The sequence below is a fragment of the Ictalurus furcatus genome, chromosome 16 (assembly GCF_023375685.1).
Source record: "Ictalurus furcatus strain D&B chromosome 16, Billie_1.0, whole genome shotgun sequence".
In the NCBI taxonomy this organism is placed as follows: Eukaryota; Metazoa; Chordata; class Actinopteri; order Siluriformes; family Ictaluridae; genus Ictalurus; species Ictalurus furcatus.
Genome location: NC_071270.1, coordinates 6,933,967 through 6,954,620, shown reverse-complemented (window position 1 = coordinate 6,954,620; position 20,654 = coordinate 6,933,967). Strand labels below are relative to the sequence as shown.

The window sequence follows — 20,654 nt, the reverse complement described above, 5'->3', positions numbered from 1 at the left end:
TTCGCTCCGGAAAGGAAAGCGGAGAGTTGATGCGCTGTAGCCACGCGACCTCCCTACTGCAAAATTTCACAATATTTCACTTTATACTTCAATATTTCGTTGAAATTCCACGTTATATTACAATATTCAATATTTCATTTTTCATGATACACTCTACGGCTAAAAGTTTGTGGACACCTGACCATCACACTCACGTGGTCCTTCCACAAAGCTGAAAGAACACAACTGTATAGAAAGTCTTTGTATGCTGTAACATTAGTTCCCTTCACTGGAACTAAGGGGCTCAAACTTGTCTAGATGACAATGCCCCTGTGCACAATGCAAGGTTTATAAAATTTGGATTGGAAGAACTCGAGTATCCTGCACAAAATCCTGAGCTCCACCCCACTGAACACCTTTTGGGATGAACTGGACTGTGCACCAGACCTTCTCACCTGACTTCACTGCCTGACCTCACTAATGCTCTTGTGGCTGAATGAGCACTAATCGCCACAGTCACGCTCCAAAATCTAGTGGAAAGCCTTCCCAGAAGAGTGGATGTTATTATACGTGCAAAGGGAGACTAAATCTCGGATGGGATGTTCAACAAGCACACGAGTGTGATCCCTGCTGAAAACCCCCCAAAAACATTAGAGACCCTTATAGAATTTGTAATGGTTATACTGGATATTGTTTTGGTTTTAATGGAACCTATGGGTCTCTACTCGTAATTTGTTGCCTTCTATTGATGGCATGTTATGCCTAATGGATACCATTAAGGACCAGTAATGGTAATGGTTTTAATGGTTAGCTAATGGTTTGTAATTGTACTTGTAGAGGAAACCATTCGAATTTCTGTGAAGGTTTCTATTGTTTTTTTTTCCCCCAGCAGGGATTGATCAGATGTCACATATGTTTGGCTTCACAATTCAATATTTTATTAATATTTCACATTATACTTCAATATTTCATTAGTACCCTTACTTTCTTTTGGTTATGTTCATGCATCAAATATAATAGGTAGTTCACCCATATGTTTATTTATTAAAAAAAAAAAATTCAAACAAAAGAACACTACCTAGTATCTTTATTGCGATTTTATTCAAAGACATGTTACAACCGAGTGCAGCATTTGGATCTTCTATTGTTTTTTTTTTTTTAAATTAAAAATAATTGTAAAATGTACCTCCGTTCTACACTTCATCTACAATAGTAACAATAACAACAATACATCCATCCATGTACCACTAATCCTACAAGGGGACACAACCTTGAGCCTATCCGAGGGAGCTCGGGACACAAGGGCGGGGGTGTCGATTCACCCTTTACAGCAGGTCAGCCCATAGAAGGGCATAATCGCACATACAGTCACACATCACGGACAATTTGGAAATGCCAATCAGCCTACAACTTTATTCTTCTTTGGACTGGTGGAGAAAACTGGAGTACACAGAGGAAACCCCCGAAGCATGGAGAGAAAATGCAAACTCCACACACACGGGGCAGAGGTGAGATTCAAACCTCCAACCCTGGAGGCGCAAAGCAAACATGTCCCTGGGCACATGTCTTATTAGTATGAAATATATTTGTCTTAATTTTGTCCTAAATGTATACAAAGTGTGGTACTCAACTGTATATGACGCTGTACAAGAAGACCATAAATGTTCAGTATCAGGACATCCCATCGTCTGTAAGGAATGATCAGTTTTAATTACAAAATTTTCAGGCTGTTCTGTGGACTGTGAAAAAAGCCCTGACACCAAAACTGGGACATCTCTTACAGTTATTACTGTTATGCAATTCAGGTCTATCTAATGCTGATTTAAATGATCACTGCTGTATTTTATGTACTCTAACCACCTCAGTTAATTATTAGGAATTATATAAAAGATGTCACACCAACACAGTAATGTACACACACAGACATTTATTTTGCACAAGATTTTCTGCAAACACAACTCTGCCCTAGAAGATGCACTCTCACCCCCTTTCTGCAAAACATGTTTAAATTCACAGTACAGAAAAGACTCTTTTGAGACTGTATGAAATAATAATCACCAAATTCTTAAAATTTGTTTACAAAATCAGATTTCTGCAATACATGTATAGTTTTCCTCTCACCACAGAAATCCTACAGGCTTTAATTATTACACAATCTGATATACAACAATAACAAATATGAAACCACGAAGTTGTATGAACTTTTGCCTGTGCTGATACAGCACACTGATATCTCGGCAGAACGGACCTGGTTTGTGTGCTCATTCACTCCCTCCTTCTGCGCCATCCTCATGAGAGGGACCTGCTCTGTTATGCTTTGAATTTCTTTCTGTACTCATTTGCTTATCAAAGTCTTCCTCGCTAATCTTTCCCTTCTTGAGCTTCTTCAGTAGACGTGTGTCGCTCAAAAGCTCGTCAATGTCCTCATCATCCACGTCTGATCCCTGAGACAAAAACAGGCATTAAAACAAACTAACTTGAGATCTGTAACTGTGATGGTTTCTGAATCAACCGCCATTAATGCTTGAGCAGAATAAGGTCAGACAGAAATGATGTACACCCTTGAGCCCTAAATCTTCAATCGCTGCCAAATGACTAAGTAATGAATAAACTACTTGGGATGTGATGATAATAATCAATTTTTTAGAAGAAAATAATGTGGTGTGATATGATGCTAGATAGCGTTAGCTACATGAGGATGAAGTTGATGGTCCAGAAGCACCTGGAGCTTTTCTTTTAAGAAATCTGTCCATATTCTTTTGCACTACACACGCATTGTCACACGCTAATTATTAGGATAAAACACACACATGCGTTATGCATACTGATGTCGACGTGCTGCTGACAGATCAGCGAGGGGGGTCGAGGGGGAGGGAATTATTTAAAAAAATATTTCATTTATTAATATTATGCATGTGTGTCTTTCTTATTATTTCTGTGTCTGTGTCGTTATTTCAGACATCAGATATTTATCATATATATTAAATATTTTATACACATTTTAGCATTTTAGAAATGTTTGAAGGATTTTTACACGGCACCCCGGCTCTCAACAGACGGCACCCCGTATTATTCCTCTTATACCACTGCAAATTGTCAGTGGGTAAACTTTAAGTTATGAAAGCACAAACTGTCATACTTTTATCAGTTCATGGCTTCATAGTCCACAAAACAAGCAACCTTTTGTTTTCACTTGCATCATCGGCTACAGCCAGTCGTTTTGTTCACTCGCCTCCTTTTTTGTCTCTCTTGAAGTTAATAAATCAAAAGTTACTTTGTCCTGTTTACCAAGAAACCAGAAAGTGCAAGCTAATCTGTTATGAACACTTTCTTCTGGTGGAACACGAGCTGCTTCAAAACACTGATACTGGAGACACCTTTTTGCAGGAAGATTAGCTAAATTTATGATTATCTGTTTTTCTTTGTTAAATAATAACACAATTGTAATCATGTTATTATTGGTCTTATATTATGTGGGGCCCCCTAGACAGCCAAGTCCCTGTGCATTAACCGTTACTATAAAAAAAGAATAATGTATTAGAATGAGCACATTAATAGAAACCTCTGATTTGCCCTGCAGCCGGCACTACCGTCAGAGCTGCTGTTAAAGGTAATTAAATTAACACCTTCTGAACAATCAGAAATTGAGACTGCAAAACCAACCTCATTCATCTTCCTTTTGGCAACCACCTTCCTCCTCTTATCCTTCTTGGATTTCTGCTTGGACCAGGCTTTGTTCTTTATGAAGTTCTTTTTTTGGGCCAGTGCCTGCTTTTGCTTTTCCTTTTTCTCCTGTAACGATTTCTGCCGATGTTTCTCTCGGTTCTTGTCCTTGAAACGGATCGAGTCTGTGTCCGTGATCTCTTCGAAGCCGGGGAATGTTTTGCCCCTCAACTCGGGCATCTTGGGCATACGAAGAAGAGCGAAGCCTCGAGCTAAAGCGGCAAAGTTCAGATCTGACAGACACAACGAGGTAACAGAGGTATTATGGACACGCCTCTAAATATACTCATGAAATTCAATTAAAGTATATACACAGGCAGGTGATAAATTAAAAGTGGAAAAAAACAACAACTCTGTAGCATGTAAAAAATACCAAGCAGATTCAGCTGAGGTCAAATTTGGATCAAGATAGCAAGAAAAAAAGCTCATTATTCAGATCACACCTTATAAACTCCAAACGTCCATATTAAATAAGCAAATACATATTTTAGGCTTACTTAGATCAGTAGAACATACTTGTTATTTTTATATGTAAGGAATAAAATACGTTAGGACATGTCTTTAAAGGAAAATGGAGTAGTAACAGTGTCTGTGCTTCACACAACCCTGTTTTTGATTATTTTCCTATTATATAACACCCTGTAGTGTTTTAAATCAAATATTTATATGCTGATTAAATATGGACAGGTTTGTACTTGTTATGCATCCATCCAACTTTAAAAGCACTTAATAAAATGTGAATCTTTCGACGTTTCCATTACATACCACTATGTAAATTATTTAAAAGACGGAGTAACTCTGAAACATCATCAAATCTTCTATCAGCCATCAGATCTTTTCTTTATCAATATACCATTGTTTCCTTCCACAAACATTTCCTTGGTCCCCCCCTCCCACCTCACAGATTATGCCTGCCATTTAAATGCATGTTGTCTTAAGAGCAAATGCAAAGGAGTTAAAATGATGTACATGCACTAAAAGACGCTAATTAGCACTGACCTTTGAGTCGGAATATCAGGCTGCACTCGTGCTTTGCATAAGCCTGGACAAATGAGACGAACGCCTTCATTCCTCTCTCAAATACAGCCCTGTCCCCAAGAGCAAGAGATTTCAGTTTGGGCAACACGTCCACTACGTCCTTCACAGGAGGATACTTCTGGAGGGGACACTGCAGGACACAAGCTATTTATTCATTCAACTCACCTCTGAATTCATTATTATTCAATTACTGATGATATGTGGTAATAAAGTTATTATAGCATAACTGTTCCACACCAGATGAAACTGGAAATTTAGACTTCATTCATTTCTGATGTTTGCGTATCATTAAACTAGAAAGAATAGTGCAAGCTTCAATTAGAGTGTGTGGACAAATGAAATGCTTGCATGTCAATGACACCTACACATCACATCCTGCAAAAGATCACAGCAAGTCATTTTAACAACCACGACCGTACTGCAGGTTAGAAAATATGCATATCATCATACAATTTGGTTATTATTATTATTAGAGACTTGTTCTCAATCATTATAACTCTGGGGTTTAGGGGGAAACCCTGTCCTGTACAGAGCTACTGCTCACACACCTGGTCCAGCTGAGCACAGCAGGGGCTCTACAGGACTTTCATGTTAAATGTTAAATCATGAAAGCATAAGATTCTCTGAGAAACCAAGCACGCACTTTGAACAGATAACATGAATGTACGATGTAAATAAACCAAGTTCCACCAGCACTTACTTTTTGATTGATAGACAGGAAACTGATGTAAGATTCCTCCATTGGCAGGAGAAAGACTAGAGCATTGCCTCGGTTTCCGATACGAGCGGTTCGGCCACATCGATGCACAAAAGAACTGCGGGAGGGAAACGTACAGTCATCTAGGGGAACTATTTTATTTAATTTTGAAATATAGAAACTTTTGAAATTTTCACAGTATGGTAACCTAGTTTAAAAACATCACAGAATCACGTTATTAACCGACCATCTAAAAACACACAAGCTGGTGAAAGTTTAAGGGAAAAGTAAATATGAAATCTTTACACGTCCTTATATACAGTCCCCCTCAGCAAGGCCAATTCTATTGTTTTCGATATACACTGAAGACATTTGGGTTCGAGATCAAAAATGAATACAGAACATCAGAATTTCATTACATTTATTCATTTAGCAGACGCTTTTATCCAAAGCGACTTACAAATGCGAAAATACAAGCAAAGAACAATACAAGTAGTGCTACTAGTTCCAGAAGAAGTGCGCAGAGTAGAGGTGTAAGTGCCAGAGTAAATTTTTAAAAAAATTTTTTTGTTATGGGTTGATTAGGTGTTCACGAAAGAGGTGGGTCTTTAGCTGTCTTTTGAAGATGGTGAGAGATTCTGCGGTCCGGATTGAGGTTGGAAGTTCATTCCACCACTGAGGGACAGATAGTGTGAAGGTTCTGGAAAGGGACCTTGTGCCACGCTGAGTAGGCACTACTAAGCGTCGGCCGTCAATCGATCGCAGATTGCGTGAGGGAATGTAAGCCTTCAGGAGAGTGTTGAGGTACGAGGGTGCTGTTCCAGACAAGGTCTTGTAGGTGAGCATCAAGGCCTTGAATTTGATACGGGCGGCTAGATGAAGCCAGTGGAGGGAGATGAAGAGGGGTGTGACATGGGTTCTCTTGGGCTGGTGGAAGATGAGGCGTGCTGCTGCATTCTGAATCATTTGAAGGGGTTTGATGGAGCTGGCTGGGAGGCCTGAGAGTAGTGAGTTGCAGTAGTCCAGTTTTGAGAGTAGTCCAATTTCAGCTTTCATTTCCTGATATTTATATATAGATGTGTTAAACAGATTAGTACATTGCACCTTTGGTGGTAGATCACCCAATTTTTATGTGAGCAAAAATACTGGTAGGGATAGTCTTAAAGTAAATAACACTTAATATTTGGTTGCATATCCCTTGAATGCAATAACCGCAAGTCAACAACGCATTGACATCACCAACTGTTTTTTGTTTGTGTTGATTATTCCAAGATTGCACTGGAGGTTCTTTCAGTTGTTGTTTGTTTTCAGTGTCCTCTTCAGGACCCGAAATAATGCTCACCTGGGTTCGTCTGGTAAATTACCAGCCATGTGCATGGCATAGCTGATATGCATTTAGCGACACCCACAAAACTCCATAAAAGGCAAAGCTTACACAAAAATATACTTTCTCACAAGTAGAAGGTATTTTCTGAAAGTTATTTTGACTCACCTCTGTACCAATAAAAATCAAATAATATTCAACAGCATAACAACATCTGAAAGGCCAAACTACCAAGGAGTGACTGTCCAGCAAAAATCACTCCAAAGGCATGGCGAATAATATTACATGAAGTCTTAAAGAACACCAAGGTAAGACCTAAGCACCTACAGGCCACTCTTGAAGTAAGTAATATCAATGTTCATGAGTCCACCATCAGGCCAACACTGAACAAGGACAGTGTGCATGGCGGGATAGCAAAAAGGATGCCACTACTGTAAAAAAAAGAACAATGTTGCCTGTCTGAAGGTTGCTCAAGACCACGTGGATAAGCCAGAAGCCTATTAGAAGAATGTTCTGTGGACAGATGAACCCAAAATATAACTTTTTTGTTTAAATGAAAAGCGTTATGTTTGGTGAAAACAAGACACTGCATTCCAGCATAAGAACCACATCCAAAACTGTGAAGCATGGTGCTGGGGTATCATGGATTGGGGCTGCTTTGCTGCCTCAGGCACAGTACAGCTTGCCATTACTGATGGGCCTATGAATTCTAGATAGTACCAGCAAATTCTACAGGTGAATGTAGCTTAACCATAAGTGGGTCATGCAGCAACCCTAAGCATATAAGCAAGTCTACAAAGAAAGTGTTAAAGCAGTGTCATGATTCCCCCTTGAAGCAGCGTGCTCTAAGCGCGAATGCGCGAGCACCTGCTTTTCCGTTGTTGACCGTAGTGACATCTGGACACGTGTGTTTTTTTATGTTTCTGTCATATCTCCTCCCTGTTCTGTCATTGGCTGGGATTTCACGTGTGTCTGTATTGCTCTCAGCTGCTAGCGGTTTAGACGCTGATCATGTCCGCATATATCCGGCGCGCCTCCCAGCACACAACGCGGAAGATTATCTTAGAGTTAGTTTAGTTCGTATCGTAGTCATAGTCACGGTCCATGTTTAGAATTAGTTTAGTTCGTATAGTAGTCATAGTCACGTTCCATGTTTAGAGTTAGTTCGCGCTGGATTATCCGCTTCCAGTCCCTCGTCATAGTTCGTTTCTCGTTTTGTTTATCGACCCTGTTTTCCGTGACCACGACCTAGATTCCAGCCTTGCCCCGTGTATGCCTGTTTGCCAATCGCCTGACCTCTTGCATGTTTGTGGATTACGTTTTGGATCACGTTTTGGATTTGTCTGCCTGTCTCTCTTTCAAATAAACAACTGTTCATACTGCACTTGCATCCGTCCTATCTCTGGTCCATCACGATTCGTGACAGAATCTTCCGCCGAAACATGGATGCAGCAGGAGAACGGAGAAAACGCAGAACCCGGAAGTCGACGCCAACCGTCCCTGCTATGGACTCAGTCCACTTCCCACAATGGACATTTATGGAGCTTCCTGACCCATTTGACGGATTTTTCGGTGCCCTTGAATATTTTCTGGTAGACTGTCAATTCTATTCTGCCAGCCTGTTAGACCCTAAGCCAGAGGAGAAGCAATGGCTCCGATTCATGTGGTCCCGGTTCTTTGGACCGGCCCGTCAGTGGGTGCAGCTCCAACTGGATAAGGACTGTAGGAACCTGGACAGTGTAGAACAGTTTGTGGGGGAATTCATGATGCGGTTCGGGAGTCCGGAGGCGAGGGCCAAGCTAAAACAACTTCTCGGGGGGGTAAGTCTGGCAGGCAAACCTGCCCTGCCGTTTACCCACTACTACAGGCAAACTCATGCAGAGCCCCAGCCGGAGGTTAACCTGGCGACCTCAGAGCTCGAACCTGAGACCCACGAGGTAGGCTCACCTGCCGAGCTCCAGCTAGAGGTCAACAGGGAGGCTCCAGCACCAGAGCTCAACCCTGAGGTCCAAGTCCAAGTCAAGTCTCAAGTCTCTCACATCCAAGTCCAGTCTCAAGTCCCTGAGGTCCAAGTCCAGTCTCAAGTCCCTAAGGTCCAAGTCCAAGTCAAGTCTCAAGTCTCTGACATCCAAGTCCAGTCTCAAGTCCCTGAGGTCCAAGTCCAGTCTCAAGTCCCTGAGGTCCAAGTCAAGCCTCCAGTCCCTGAGGTCCAAGTCAAGTCTCAAGTCTCTGAGGTCCAAGTCAAGTCTCAAGTTCCTGAGGTCACGTCCAAGCCTGCTGATCCAGTTGACCAAGCTCCGCTAATATCTAAGCCTAACGACCAAATTCTGTCCACGCCCAAGTCTACCGACCCGGTCGCCCAAGTTCTGTCCACGCCCAAGTCTACCGACCCGGTCGCCCAAGTTCTGTCCACGCCCAAGTTTACCGACCCGGTCGTCCAAGTTCAGCCCACGCCCAAGACTACCGACACGACCACCCAAGTTCTGCCAAAGCCAGAGTTTGCTGAAACAAACAACCAAGCTCTGCTCATGTTCCCGTCTGATGACCTGACCCACCAAGTTCTGATCACGCCCCAGTCTGCTGACACGCACAGCCAAGTTCTGCTCACGCCCCAGTCTGCTGACACGCACAGCCAAGTTCTGCTCACGCCCCAGTCTGCTGACACGCACAGCCAAGTTCTGCTCACGCCCCAGTCTGCTGACACGCACAGCCAAGTTCTGCTCACGCCCCAGTCTGCTGACACGCACAGCCAAGTTCTGCTCACGCCCCAGTCTGCTGACACGCACAGCCAAGTTCTGCTCACGCCCCAGTCTGCTGACACGCACAGCCAAGTTCTGCTCACGCCCCAGTCTGCTGACACGCACAGCCAAGTTCTGCTCACGCCCCAGTCTGCTGACACGCACAGCCAAGTTCTGCTCACGCCCCAGTCTGCTGACACGCACAGCCAAGTTCTGCTCACGCCCCAGTCTGCTGACACGCACAGCCAAGTTTTGCTCACGCCACTGTCTGCTGACACGCACAGCCAAGTTCTGTTCACGCCACAGTCTGCTGACACACACAGCCAAGTTCTGCTCACGCCCGTGTCTACTGACACGGCCACCCAAGCTCCGCCCATGCCCAAGGTTCACCTGGTGACCTCAGAGCCTCAGCCCCCCTGGTCAGCTGTGGATGTCGCTCAGCCTCCCTGGTCAGCTGTGGTCGTCGCTCAGCCTCCCTGGTCAGCTGTGGTCGTCGCTCAGCCTCCCTGTTCAGCTGTGGACGTCGCTCACTCTTCCTGTTCAGCTGAGGTTGTCGCTCAGTCTTCCTGTTCAGCTGTGGACGTCGCTCAGCCTTCATGCTCCATGGCAAACATCGTTCCCCCCTTCTGCTTCGAGGAGACCCACGCTCCTCTCCCTGGCCGCACGGAGACCCACCTCCTCTCCCAGGCCGCACGGAGACCCACGCTCCTCTCCCTGGCCGCACGGAGACCCACGCTCCTCTCCCTGGCCTTACAGGGGACTTCGCTCTGCCTTCCAGTTCAGCTGGGGACGTCGCTCCGCTTTCATGCTCCGACGAGGACGTCGCCCTGCTTCCCTGCTCTGCTGAGTACAGTGCTCTGTTTCCCTGCTCCGCCGAGGACGTTGCTCTGCCTTCATGCTCCGCCGAGGTCGTTGCTCAGCCTGCCTGCCCAGCTGTGGTCATTGCTCCGCTTTCATGCTCCACCGAGGACGTCGCTCTGCCTTCATGTTCCGCCGAGGACTTCGCTCAGCCCGCCTGCCCGGCTGTGGTCGTCGCTCTGCCTTCATGCTCCGCCAAGGACTTCGCTCAGCCTGCCTGCCCGGCTGTGGATGTCGCTCTGCCTTCATGCTCCACCGAGGACTTCACTCAGCCTGCCTGCTCGGCTGTGGTCATCACTCTGCCTCCCTGTTCAGCCAGGGACGTCGCTCTGCTTCCCTGCGCCGCCAAGAACACCGTGCAGTTTCCTGGCACTGCTTGGGACGTTCAGCCCAGGGGGCCGGGGCCGCCAATGAAATGGGATGACTCATGGCACTCCGGGAGGAGTGCCTTTGGGGGGGGGTTCTGTCATGATTCCCCCTTGAAGCAGCGTGCTCTAAGCGCGAATGCGTGAGCACCTGCTTTTCCGTTGTTGACCGTAGTGACATCTGGACACGTGTGTTTTGTTTATGTTTCTGTCATGTCTCCTCCCTGTTCTGTCATTGGCTGGGATTTCACGTGTGTCTGTATTGCTCTCAGCTGCTAGCGGTTTAGACGCTGATCATGTCCGCATATATACCGCGCGCCTCCCAGCACACAACGCGGAAGATTATCTTAGAGTTAGTTTAGTTCGTATCGTAGTCATAGTCACGGTCCATGTTTAGAATTAGTTTAGTTCGTATAGTAGTCATAGTCACGTTCCATGTTTAGAGTTAGTTCGCGCTGGATTATCCGCTTCCAGTCCCTCGTCATAGTTCGTTTCTCGTTTTGTTTATCGACCCTGTTTTCCGTGACCACGACCTAGATTCCAGCCTTGCCCCGTGTATGCCTGTTTGCCAATCGCCTGACCTCTTGCATGTTTGTGGATTACGTTTTGGATCACGTTTTGGATTTGTCTGCCTGTCTCTCTTTCAAATAAACAACTGTTCATACTGCACTTGCATCCGTCCTATCTCTGGTCCGTCACGATTCGTGACAAGCAGAACAAATGTAACATTTTGGAATGGCCAAGTCAAAGTCCAGACCTTAACTCAATAGAAATATTGGACCTAAAAAAAAAAAAAAAAAACAAAACGAAGGAAGACCAACATCACTGAGCTGAAGCAGTTTTGTAAGGGGGAATGAGCCAATATTCCTCCAACCTGTTGTGCAGGACTGATCACCAGTTACCAAAAACGTTGAAGTTATTGCTGCTCAGTGGGTTACACCAGTCACTGAAAGTCAAGGTTCACATACTTTTACCGACGAAGGTATTCAATGTTGGATGATTTTGCTCTATAAATAAATGTAAAAACGATCATGTTTTTGCTTCGTTTGTTTAAATGGGTTCTTTTGATCTAGTTTTAGGATTTTTCACATTTCAAATCAAATTTATGCAGAAATACAGAAAATAGTAAAGGGTTCACAAACTTTCAAGCAGCACTGTAAACGTTTTTAAATTTGTGTGTGTAACTAAAAATACACAAGCTATTTAAACTCGACAGCATAAGTCTAATATAAAAATGCAGTAACTCCTCGTGATTTACATGACTTGAAGACAATCAATCGAGGTTTACATTGAGTTCGTCTTCTTATGCGTAAATTGACACACTCAGTAGCACGAGTACTTGTTTTTATTACAGGATTTTCATGAATACCAAATGTCTTATGTAAACACTTTATGAAGAAATTCATTTGTATCCAGCTTGACAAATGAGGCCCACTGTCAGTATTGGTCTCAATGTCATTATAAACTGAAAGAGAGAGTATCTGTCAGGTAAAGAACTGAGCAGATTAAATAAATAAATAACTAATCTAACTAGTGCAGAAAAATTCCGAGCTGCTTAGCCAAATACTGATAGTGGTTTCGTTTAGGTCAGAAATGCCATGTTACTCTGTGCATTTAGTGGGTTACAGCTGGAACCACTATCTGATCATACACAGTGACTAACTGTAAAACTGTGATAACCCTACACTTATCGATTTACAAAGCCATCAATTATGAAAGCCACTTTATTTATCAAACATGAAGTAACTGGTCACTGGGTATGCTGAACATCCTTATCAAGACATATAAGTGCAGTCTATTATCTCCACACCACCACTAGCTGTGTTCTTACCTTGCGCTGCTTGGAGGATCGTACTGTAGCACCCAGTTCACATCCGGGATGTCGATGCCTCTTGCCATCACATCAGTGCACACGAGTATCCCGCTGCAAGTTAGAAACATCTCAGTGAACTGACGTAGTCTAATAATAAGTTAAAGCATCCTGAACTGTTATAAATACCAGAAGGTTGCACTGATACTGGTATTGGGTATCAATATGATACCGTGCTCATTTACTCATACTTGCATTCGTAAAAAATGTTCAGAAACAAACATCCAAAACCAGGTACTGATATGTGACACATGCACAATGTGCAGATATGTTGTCATGTTAATGAATAGACAATTGAAGAAAATGAAGCCTTAGTACACAAACATGGACCTATGGGCTTTTTATGACCACCATTTAACCCAGGAAAACATAAAGGGAGCTTAATAACATGCTCCTCTGATTGATTTATACCAAGTATGGCAAAATATATTTACCCTTGACTCACTAACACTACATTCAAAAGTTCCGGATGATGGATAAACCTCCAGAACCTCCACTGACCAGTTAAAAGAAGTTGCACAACAAACTCCTTTTTTCATTCATTACTGTATAGATTTGAAAAATTTTCCCCCATTTTTAATTCAATAAACCATTCTGAGCAAGGAAAGACACACGTCCTCAAAGAAAGAGACGTGATGAATAGATACCTTAACAAATGGAAAAAAGGAAAAAACTGCGCTACAGTAAAACGAGGTGTTACCTCTTTAATTCCCGAAACTCGGAGAAGATCTTGCTCCTCTTGTCCTTCATCTTACCATGGATACAAAGAATGGTGACGTTTTTGATAAAGACCTCCAGCACTCTTCCAAAATACTCCACACAGGCGCATGTGCTGTGAAATAAACAAACAGATTAAGAATAAAGACACTGAGAGAGCTTTACAGTAATTGGAAGGTGGATAAAACGTGAAAGAAAGGACACGAGTGTTCGTTTGTTTCACTTCTGCACAAAAGCTTTCAGCAAACACCTGAAGAACACAAGCTGCTTCTCATGTTTGTGCTGTCTCAGGAAAGCCACCAGCGTGTTAAACTTGTCTTCTGTTCTACAGATCTGCCAAAAAGATGAGATGAAATGAAGCAGTTAGGGTGTGCAAACTTTTGCATGCAACTGTAAGCTAGAGTTGACCGATACCGATAAGTTGTTCAGTACCTGCCGATAACCGATTAATCAACCGATAGTTTTTAAAATTCATACTGAATGAAAAAAATAACAAAGTAAAATACTGCTAAAAAAATAAACAATACTGACTTTACCATGTACTGTACATGACTTTACAAATGTACTGTACTTTTTAAAAATGAAATAAATATTTAAATATTAATATACAATGCCCTCCATTAATATTGTCATCCTTGGTAAATAAGAGCAAAGAAGGGTCTGAAAAATTGTCTTTATTGTTTAATCTTTTAATATTTTGCTCAAAACAAATTCACAAAAATACTCTGCTCTCATGGAAATCAAACACAGGTGTATAAATATGGAGGTAACATATAGGCCAAATTCCCTTAGTCATTCATAACAATGGATAAGACCAAGGAATATAACTGTGATTTGCAGCAAAAGGTTGTTGAGCTTCACAAAATGGGAAATGGCTATAAGAAAATAGTACAAGCATTGAAAATGCCCATTTCCACCATCAGGGCAATAATTAAGAAGTTCCAGTCAACTGGAAATGTTATGAATCAACCTGGAATTGGACGCGTGTCTATATTGCCTCAACGCACTGTGAAGAGGACGGTTCAAGTGGACAAAAAATCTCCAAGGATCACAGCTGGAGAACTGCAGAAGTTAGATGCGTCTCCAAAACTACAATCTGAAGTCATCTACATCACCACAAGAAGGGTTTCCAAGAACAAAAAAAAAAAAACTCTCATCCAAAAACAGACTCAAGCGTCTTCAGTTGGCCAGACACTACTGGAACTTCAAATGGGATCAGGTTCTATGGTCAGATGAAACCAAAATAGAACTTTTTGACAACAAACACCAGAGGTGGTGAGGGTGTTTTTTCTGCCAGAGAACCTGGACATTTTATTAGGATACATGGCATCATGGACTATCAAATATCAACAGATATTATATGAAAACGTGACTGCCTCTGCCAGAAAGCTTCAAATGGGCTGTGGTTGGATCTTCCAGCAGGACAAAGATCCAAAACATACATCAAAATCAACACAAAAATGGTTTACTGACCACAAAATCAAGGTCCTGCCATGGCCATCCCAGTCCCCTGACTTAAACCCATAGAAAACCTGTGGGGTGAACTGAAGAGGAAAGTCCACCAGCAAGGACCTCAAAATTTGAAGGATCTGGAGAGATTCTGTACGGAGGAACGGTCTCAGATCCCTTGCCATGTATTATCCAAACTCATCAGGCATTATAGGAGAAGACTCAGACCTGTTATCTTGGCAAAGGGAGGTAGCACAAAGTATTGACTAGAAGGGTGCCAATAATTGTGGTACACCTATGTAACAAAGATTTTTTTTTTTGATAAACCTGTGTTGAGTTTGCAATTGTTTGAGCTCCATGAGAGCAGAGTATTTCTGTGTTTTTTAAACAAAAGATCAAAGGGTTAAACAATAAAGAAATGTTCACAGCCTTCTTTGCTCATATTCACCAAGGGTGCCATTAATAAACTATTAATAAATATTAAAGTTAAAAAAAAAAGAAAGATATACAGCCAAACTGAACCAAAAATTAACACTCCAAATAACAAATAAAAACAGAGATATCCAAATTGCATAATAAAAAAAAACACTTCAAATAACACAACAAAATCGGTCAGTGAACTCTAGAGGCCACTAAGTTATCGGTGTCGATTATTCGGCAAAACCGACCAATCAGTCGACCTCTACTGTAAGCTTTACTTCACTTCATTTCTGATATCCAAAGTAGACATTATCCTTGTCATGCTGCTTACTGTGTAGTAATTACTAAGCCTCGATGGAGTCTTCTGCATGCTTGTAGCTGCCACTCCTTTCTCCTTCACCGTGATCCGGACCGGGTTTCGGAGGCCAGCCCTCACCAGCTTCTCCAGCTCCTGAGTCTGTGTTGCTGAGAAAAGCCCTGTGCGCCTCTGCTTGGGCAAATAGCCCAAAATAGTGTTCAGGCTGCAACAGGGGAAGAAGGTTTGTTAACCGAGGTGGTCTAAACTGGACTAGGCTGCTTTTCTAACTACTAGAGAATTCAGTTTTGTTTAAAATGGCACCTAGCTTCAAAGCCCATGTCCAGCAGTCTGTCGGCTTCATCTAGAACAAGCACGTCTAAAGACTTCACACAGCTGGCCAAGTCGAGGCCATCAGCTTTCCTCCTGAACATGTCCTCTAGCCTCCCAGGGGTTCCAATCACGATGTTGGCTCTACGGGTTAAATATCTCACATTACACTGGACTAAATCTGATTTCCAATTTAACTGCCAAAACCAGTCACCACTCACCCACTGGTCTTGAACTTTTCTACATCTTCAATGGGGTTGCTTCCACCAATTAAAAGAATCTGCCTGAAATATTTGGAAAGAAACGCAAGATCAAGTTTCTGCCAGAAATATTAATGTACTTCTTTATAGCCATGAAACAGACCTGAACTGAGGAAATTCCTCAAGAAACTGGCCCACAACTTCACTGATCTGGAGTGCCAGCTCTCGGGTCGGTGTGATGATCAAAGCACCGACCTGCAAAAGAGGCACGAGTAATGACTATAAACAGAGGAGTGAGTGGTAGCAAGCAGCCATTCAACAACTTTATGCTGGCCTGAGTCATAGTGGATCCAGAGCTTGTCCCAGGAACAATGGGGAAATCATCGCAGGATCCCATGAGAAATACTCACACCTAGGGGCAATTTAGCATAGATCCACAAACAAGCTGGCATTCTTGTCCTAGATTGTGTCTCTGTGTTATATCTGCGTTCACTGCTTTGATGAAGCCAAGCCCAGGGGGTTTTGTCATTCTGCCAGTTTTTACGTTATTCAACTATCCACCAATTATACACAAATATTACCAATAAAAACAACAAGTGTATTGTTTTAACCAAAATTCCCAACTCTGGTCCTGGAGAGCCACCTGTCCTGCACATTAAACAATAAATAAATAAATAAAATTTTGGAGCAGCAAGGCCAATTAATTTGTTTGTGATGTAGACTGAAGACATTTGGGTTTGGGATCAAAAGATGAATATGAGACAAGAGTTTTAAAATTCCGCTTTTATTTCCTGATATTTATATGTAGATGTGTTAAATGACATAGAACATAGCACATTTTCTATGAGACTACCCAATTTGAAGGCGAGCAAAAATATTGGAACATGTGACTGACAGGTGTTTAAACAATAAATAACTAAGCATCCACTCTTGGTTTTAGCCTTCGGTTTCACCTGTGAAGACTGCATTTGTTGTTAAAAAGGATAAACCAACATAAAGATCAGAGAGCTGTCTATGGGAGAAAAGCAAGCCATTTTGAAGCTGAGAAAAGAGGGAAAATCAATCAGTGTCACTGCACAAACATTGGGCATAACCAATACAACAATTTGGAATGTCCTGAAATAGAAAGAAACCACTGGTGTACAGAGCAACCAGACAAGGGAAACAACAGCAGCTTATGACAAACATTGAGCTGTGAAGAAAAACCCAAAAACAGCAGTCAATGCCATCACCAATGACCTTCACAGGACAGGCGTGAAGGTATCACAATCCACCGTTCAAAGAAGACTTTGAGAGCAGAAATATAGAGGCCATCCTACAAGACACAAACCACTCATCGGCAGTAAGTATCAGAAAGCCAGACTGGAATTCGCACAGAATGAAAGAAAGACTAGCCAGAAAAGTTCTGGAACCAAGATTAACTTCTACCAAAGTGATGGAAACGCCAAAGTGTGGAGGAATTAAGGATTCTAAACATACAAGCTCATCTGTTAAACATGGTTGAGGTAGTGTCATGGCTTGTGCTTGCAAGGCAGCTTCTGGAACATTCTCACTAATCTTGATTGATGATGGAACTCATGATGGTAGCAGCAGAATTCACAAGTTTACAGGAACTTTGTCTCTGCCAATTTACAGAGAACTACATCCAAACTAATCAGGAGGAACTTCATCATGCAGCAAGACATTGACTACGTTTTCATGGAGAGCAGTAATCTAATTATTGACCTTACTCTGATTAAGATAATATTGTGATTAAGGTGTTTACATGAGTCGCTTTTAGAATACTCCAGTCATGTACCCGTTTTACATGTTACAGAACATAATTAGATTAACAACCCGCGTCCTTACGTCACCGCGCCATGCCGTCCCTCCAGAATTTCACGCATCAACATACAGTTCGTCTTCGTTATGATACCGTATACAGTTTTGGGTTTTTAAAATTTTTTTACGAACGCTTTAAGTGCAGTTAATTATTTGTCATGCTATATGTGCTAATAGACAACTGCTTGAAGCCGTGGGCTGCGTCCCAAACCGTGTACTTACCGTCTATATAGTAGCCGAGATACATGTATTTTTCCCCACTACAGGCCTATAGTAGGAAAATATGCGGTTTGGAACGCGGCCGAACTCTCTTGCTCGCCGTAAAACTGCCGTGTGTGATTGTGTCCCGTCGCAAAATGCGGTGAAAACTCTCACACGACGTTCATAATGTGATCAAGGTGTTTACATGTTTGTAATACACGGCCATAATGCGACTAAAACAGGAGTACTCCACCTGTCTTAGTTCGATTAGAGCTTAATTCAATAATTAGATTAAGGTAAGTAAAAATTGCTGTTTACATGGTAGTTTCTTAATCAAAGTATGGTCTTAATCGGATTAAGAGTGGATTATTGTTGTCCATGTAAACGCAGCTAATGATCCACAACACACTGTCAAATCAACAAAGGACTTCATCTTTTTCTGAAACATCTTTTCTCAAGCTGAAACTCTTTCAGTTTCAGCTTCATAACTGAAAGAAGCTGATGTAAAAGCCTAGAAAAGCACCACAAAAGAAGAAACCAACAGTTTGGTGATCTCACGCTTGACTTGGGACATGCAACCAAATATTCAGTGTTATTTACCTTTATTTACTTTGAGATTTATCAGCTCCTAAACTTTTGCTGAAATAAAAAAATGGGTGGTCTGATACAAAAGTTTCTGTTTTATGTTGTTTAAACACATCTAGATGTAAACACCAGGAAATAAAAGCTGAAATCCTAAACTCTCGCCTCATATCCATCACGTGATCTAGATAAAATAAGATATACAGATACACGGGTAACAATAATATAATGAATCGACACGGTGGATATTTATACACAGCAGTGACTGCTCTCACTTACTTGCATTTTCTTCAGCTTCTCCTCGCGTTTCGTGAGGATTTCTAGCAGAGGAATGACAAAAGCAAGAGTCTTCCCACTGCCTGTGACCTGCAGCGTTTTACCAGAGGTTTAGACACGTCCAAGTCAGCAGCTATAGTTTATCCACTTTTGAAAACAGATGCTAAGAGAAAGCACTTACCGCTTCGGCTGCAACATCTTTATTGCTCATGAAAAGAGGGATGCATGCTGACTAAAACGAAACATGTCAATAGTATGTTAGAACTTCCGAGAAACAGATAACTGGAAGTAGATATAACTGGAAAATACGTTCAAAATACCTGAACCGGAGTCATATAAATAAACCCCAGCTTCTTCAAGGTCAAATGTATGCTCTCGTGAAGTTTCACCGGTAAACTAGCCCACTTTCCATCGCTTATACTCTCCATATTGCTGCGTTTCATTTTTTCTGTTTCACCAATCACGTTCCCATGCTTTCGGTGCAACAGAGAACGCGGTCCGGGTGGGAACAAAAACATACACGTTACTGCGTTCCATTTTTTGGTCAGTTTCTACAGTATGGTGTATGTATATATATATATATATATATATATATATATATATATATATATATATATATATATATATATATATATATATATATGTGTGTGTGTGTGTGTGTGGTAAAGGCGAGGCACTATAGAGCTCTATATATATATATCACATTCAATGGATTACTGGTGGGTTTTTTGTTGTTGTTGTTTTTTTTGCATTGTAACTTTTAGAAAGATTTACAGTTCTGCATGAAAATGAGTCATTGTTAAATATGAGTACATTTGATTGAAAAATAAATTTGCTTTTGATGAATCTTTATTTCACTCAAGAGAAAAACATTTGCAGGAGAGGATTTTATCTATTTTTGAACAGGAAAATACCATGTGCTGTTCAAAAATAACAACAATAAATTTATGCCATTTTTGTCAGCTTATAAATCAAACGTAAATCCATTAATAATTCAACATTTTGGGAAATTCTTCTGCAGTAATTAGAGATATGATATGGATGTATCCATTTTCATGGATATGCAGGTCAAGAAAATGAGATTTTAGTTTCTAAACACAGAAAATTATTATTATTATTATTATTATTATTAATAATAATAATAATAATAATAATAATGATAATAATATGTGGACAAAAATAATATGTTTATCATACATATTTTTTAAATAAACAAAATCTGAAACATTATTGACATGACTAATTTCTTTGTAACCTGTACTGGTTTCTTGCCTTAATGTAAAACTCCACCCTGAAGCACTATAAATATATTTATATAAAAATATTTTGGATGCGTTTAGTGATTCTGATGCTAATTTGTTGTTTGCTCTAAATAATACAATTTTTTAGTTTGCTAGTAGGTGAGCAAACTCTGTGCTAACCCAAAAATTAGCCATATTTGTTAGTAAGTGAGCCAATGCTCCCAATGTTATGATTTTTTCTAGTTCATTTCAAATTGACTTATTTATTCCTAATATTGTGTTCATTCTGGAAATGACAATTTACATTTGCACAATTTCATTGTTCTAGGGAACAGTAGCTGAAATATGTGGCACATTGAATTAGTTGCTTGCAAATTGTATGATTGTTCTTGAGTTTTTCCCAAAAGCCCAAAAGCCAGTTATTCATTCTCATTAATAAAAGTATTGAACAAAAAATCTGGACTTGTCTGGTTTTTATTTCAATCTACATATTTCCGTAAATTTGGTTCATTTTGTAGATTTGAATGATG

General features: G+C 41.3%; 1 protein-coding gene across 1 annotated transcript; it reads right to left on the bottom strand.

Annotated features, from left to right (window-relative positions):
• Positions 1-1,711: 1,711 nt before the first annotated feature.
• ddx55 (DEAD (Asp-Glu-Ala-Asp) box polypeptide 55) lies at positions 1,712-19,354 on the bottom strand. Its single transcript, XM_053645785.1, has 14 exons — positions 19,204-19,354; positions 19,065-19,115; positions 18,887-18,973; positions 16,167-16,258; positions 16,025-16,087; positions 15,798-15,947; positions 15,510-15,699; positions 13,560-13,642; positions 13,293-13,424; positions 12,554-12,646; positions 5,441-5,555; positions 4,702-4,870; positions 3,643-3,935; positions 1,712-2,423 (listed from the first exon to the last, which is right to left on the bottom strand). The coding sequence occupies exons 1-14, from the start codon at positions 19,324-19,326 to the stop codon at positions 2,241-2,243; spliced, it is 1,824 nt and encodes a 607-aa protein (XP_053501760.1). The 5' UTR covers positions 19,327-19,354; the 3' UTR covers positions 1,712-2,240.
• Positions 19,355-20,654: the final 1,300 nt, after the last annotated feature.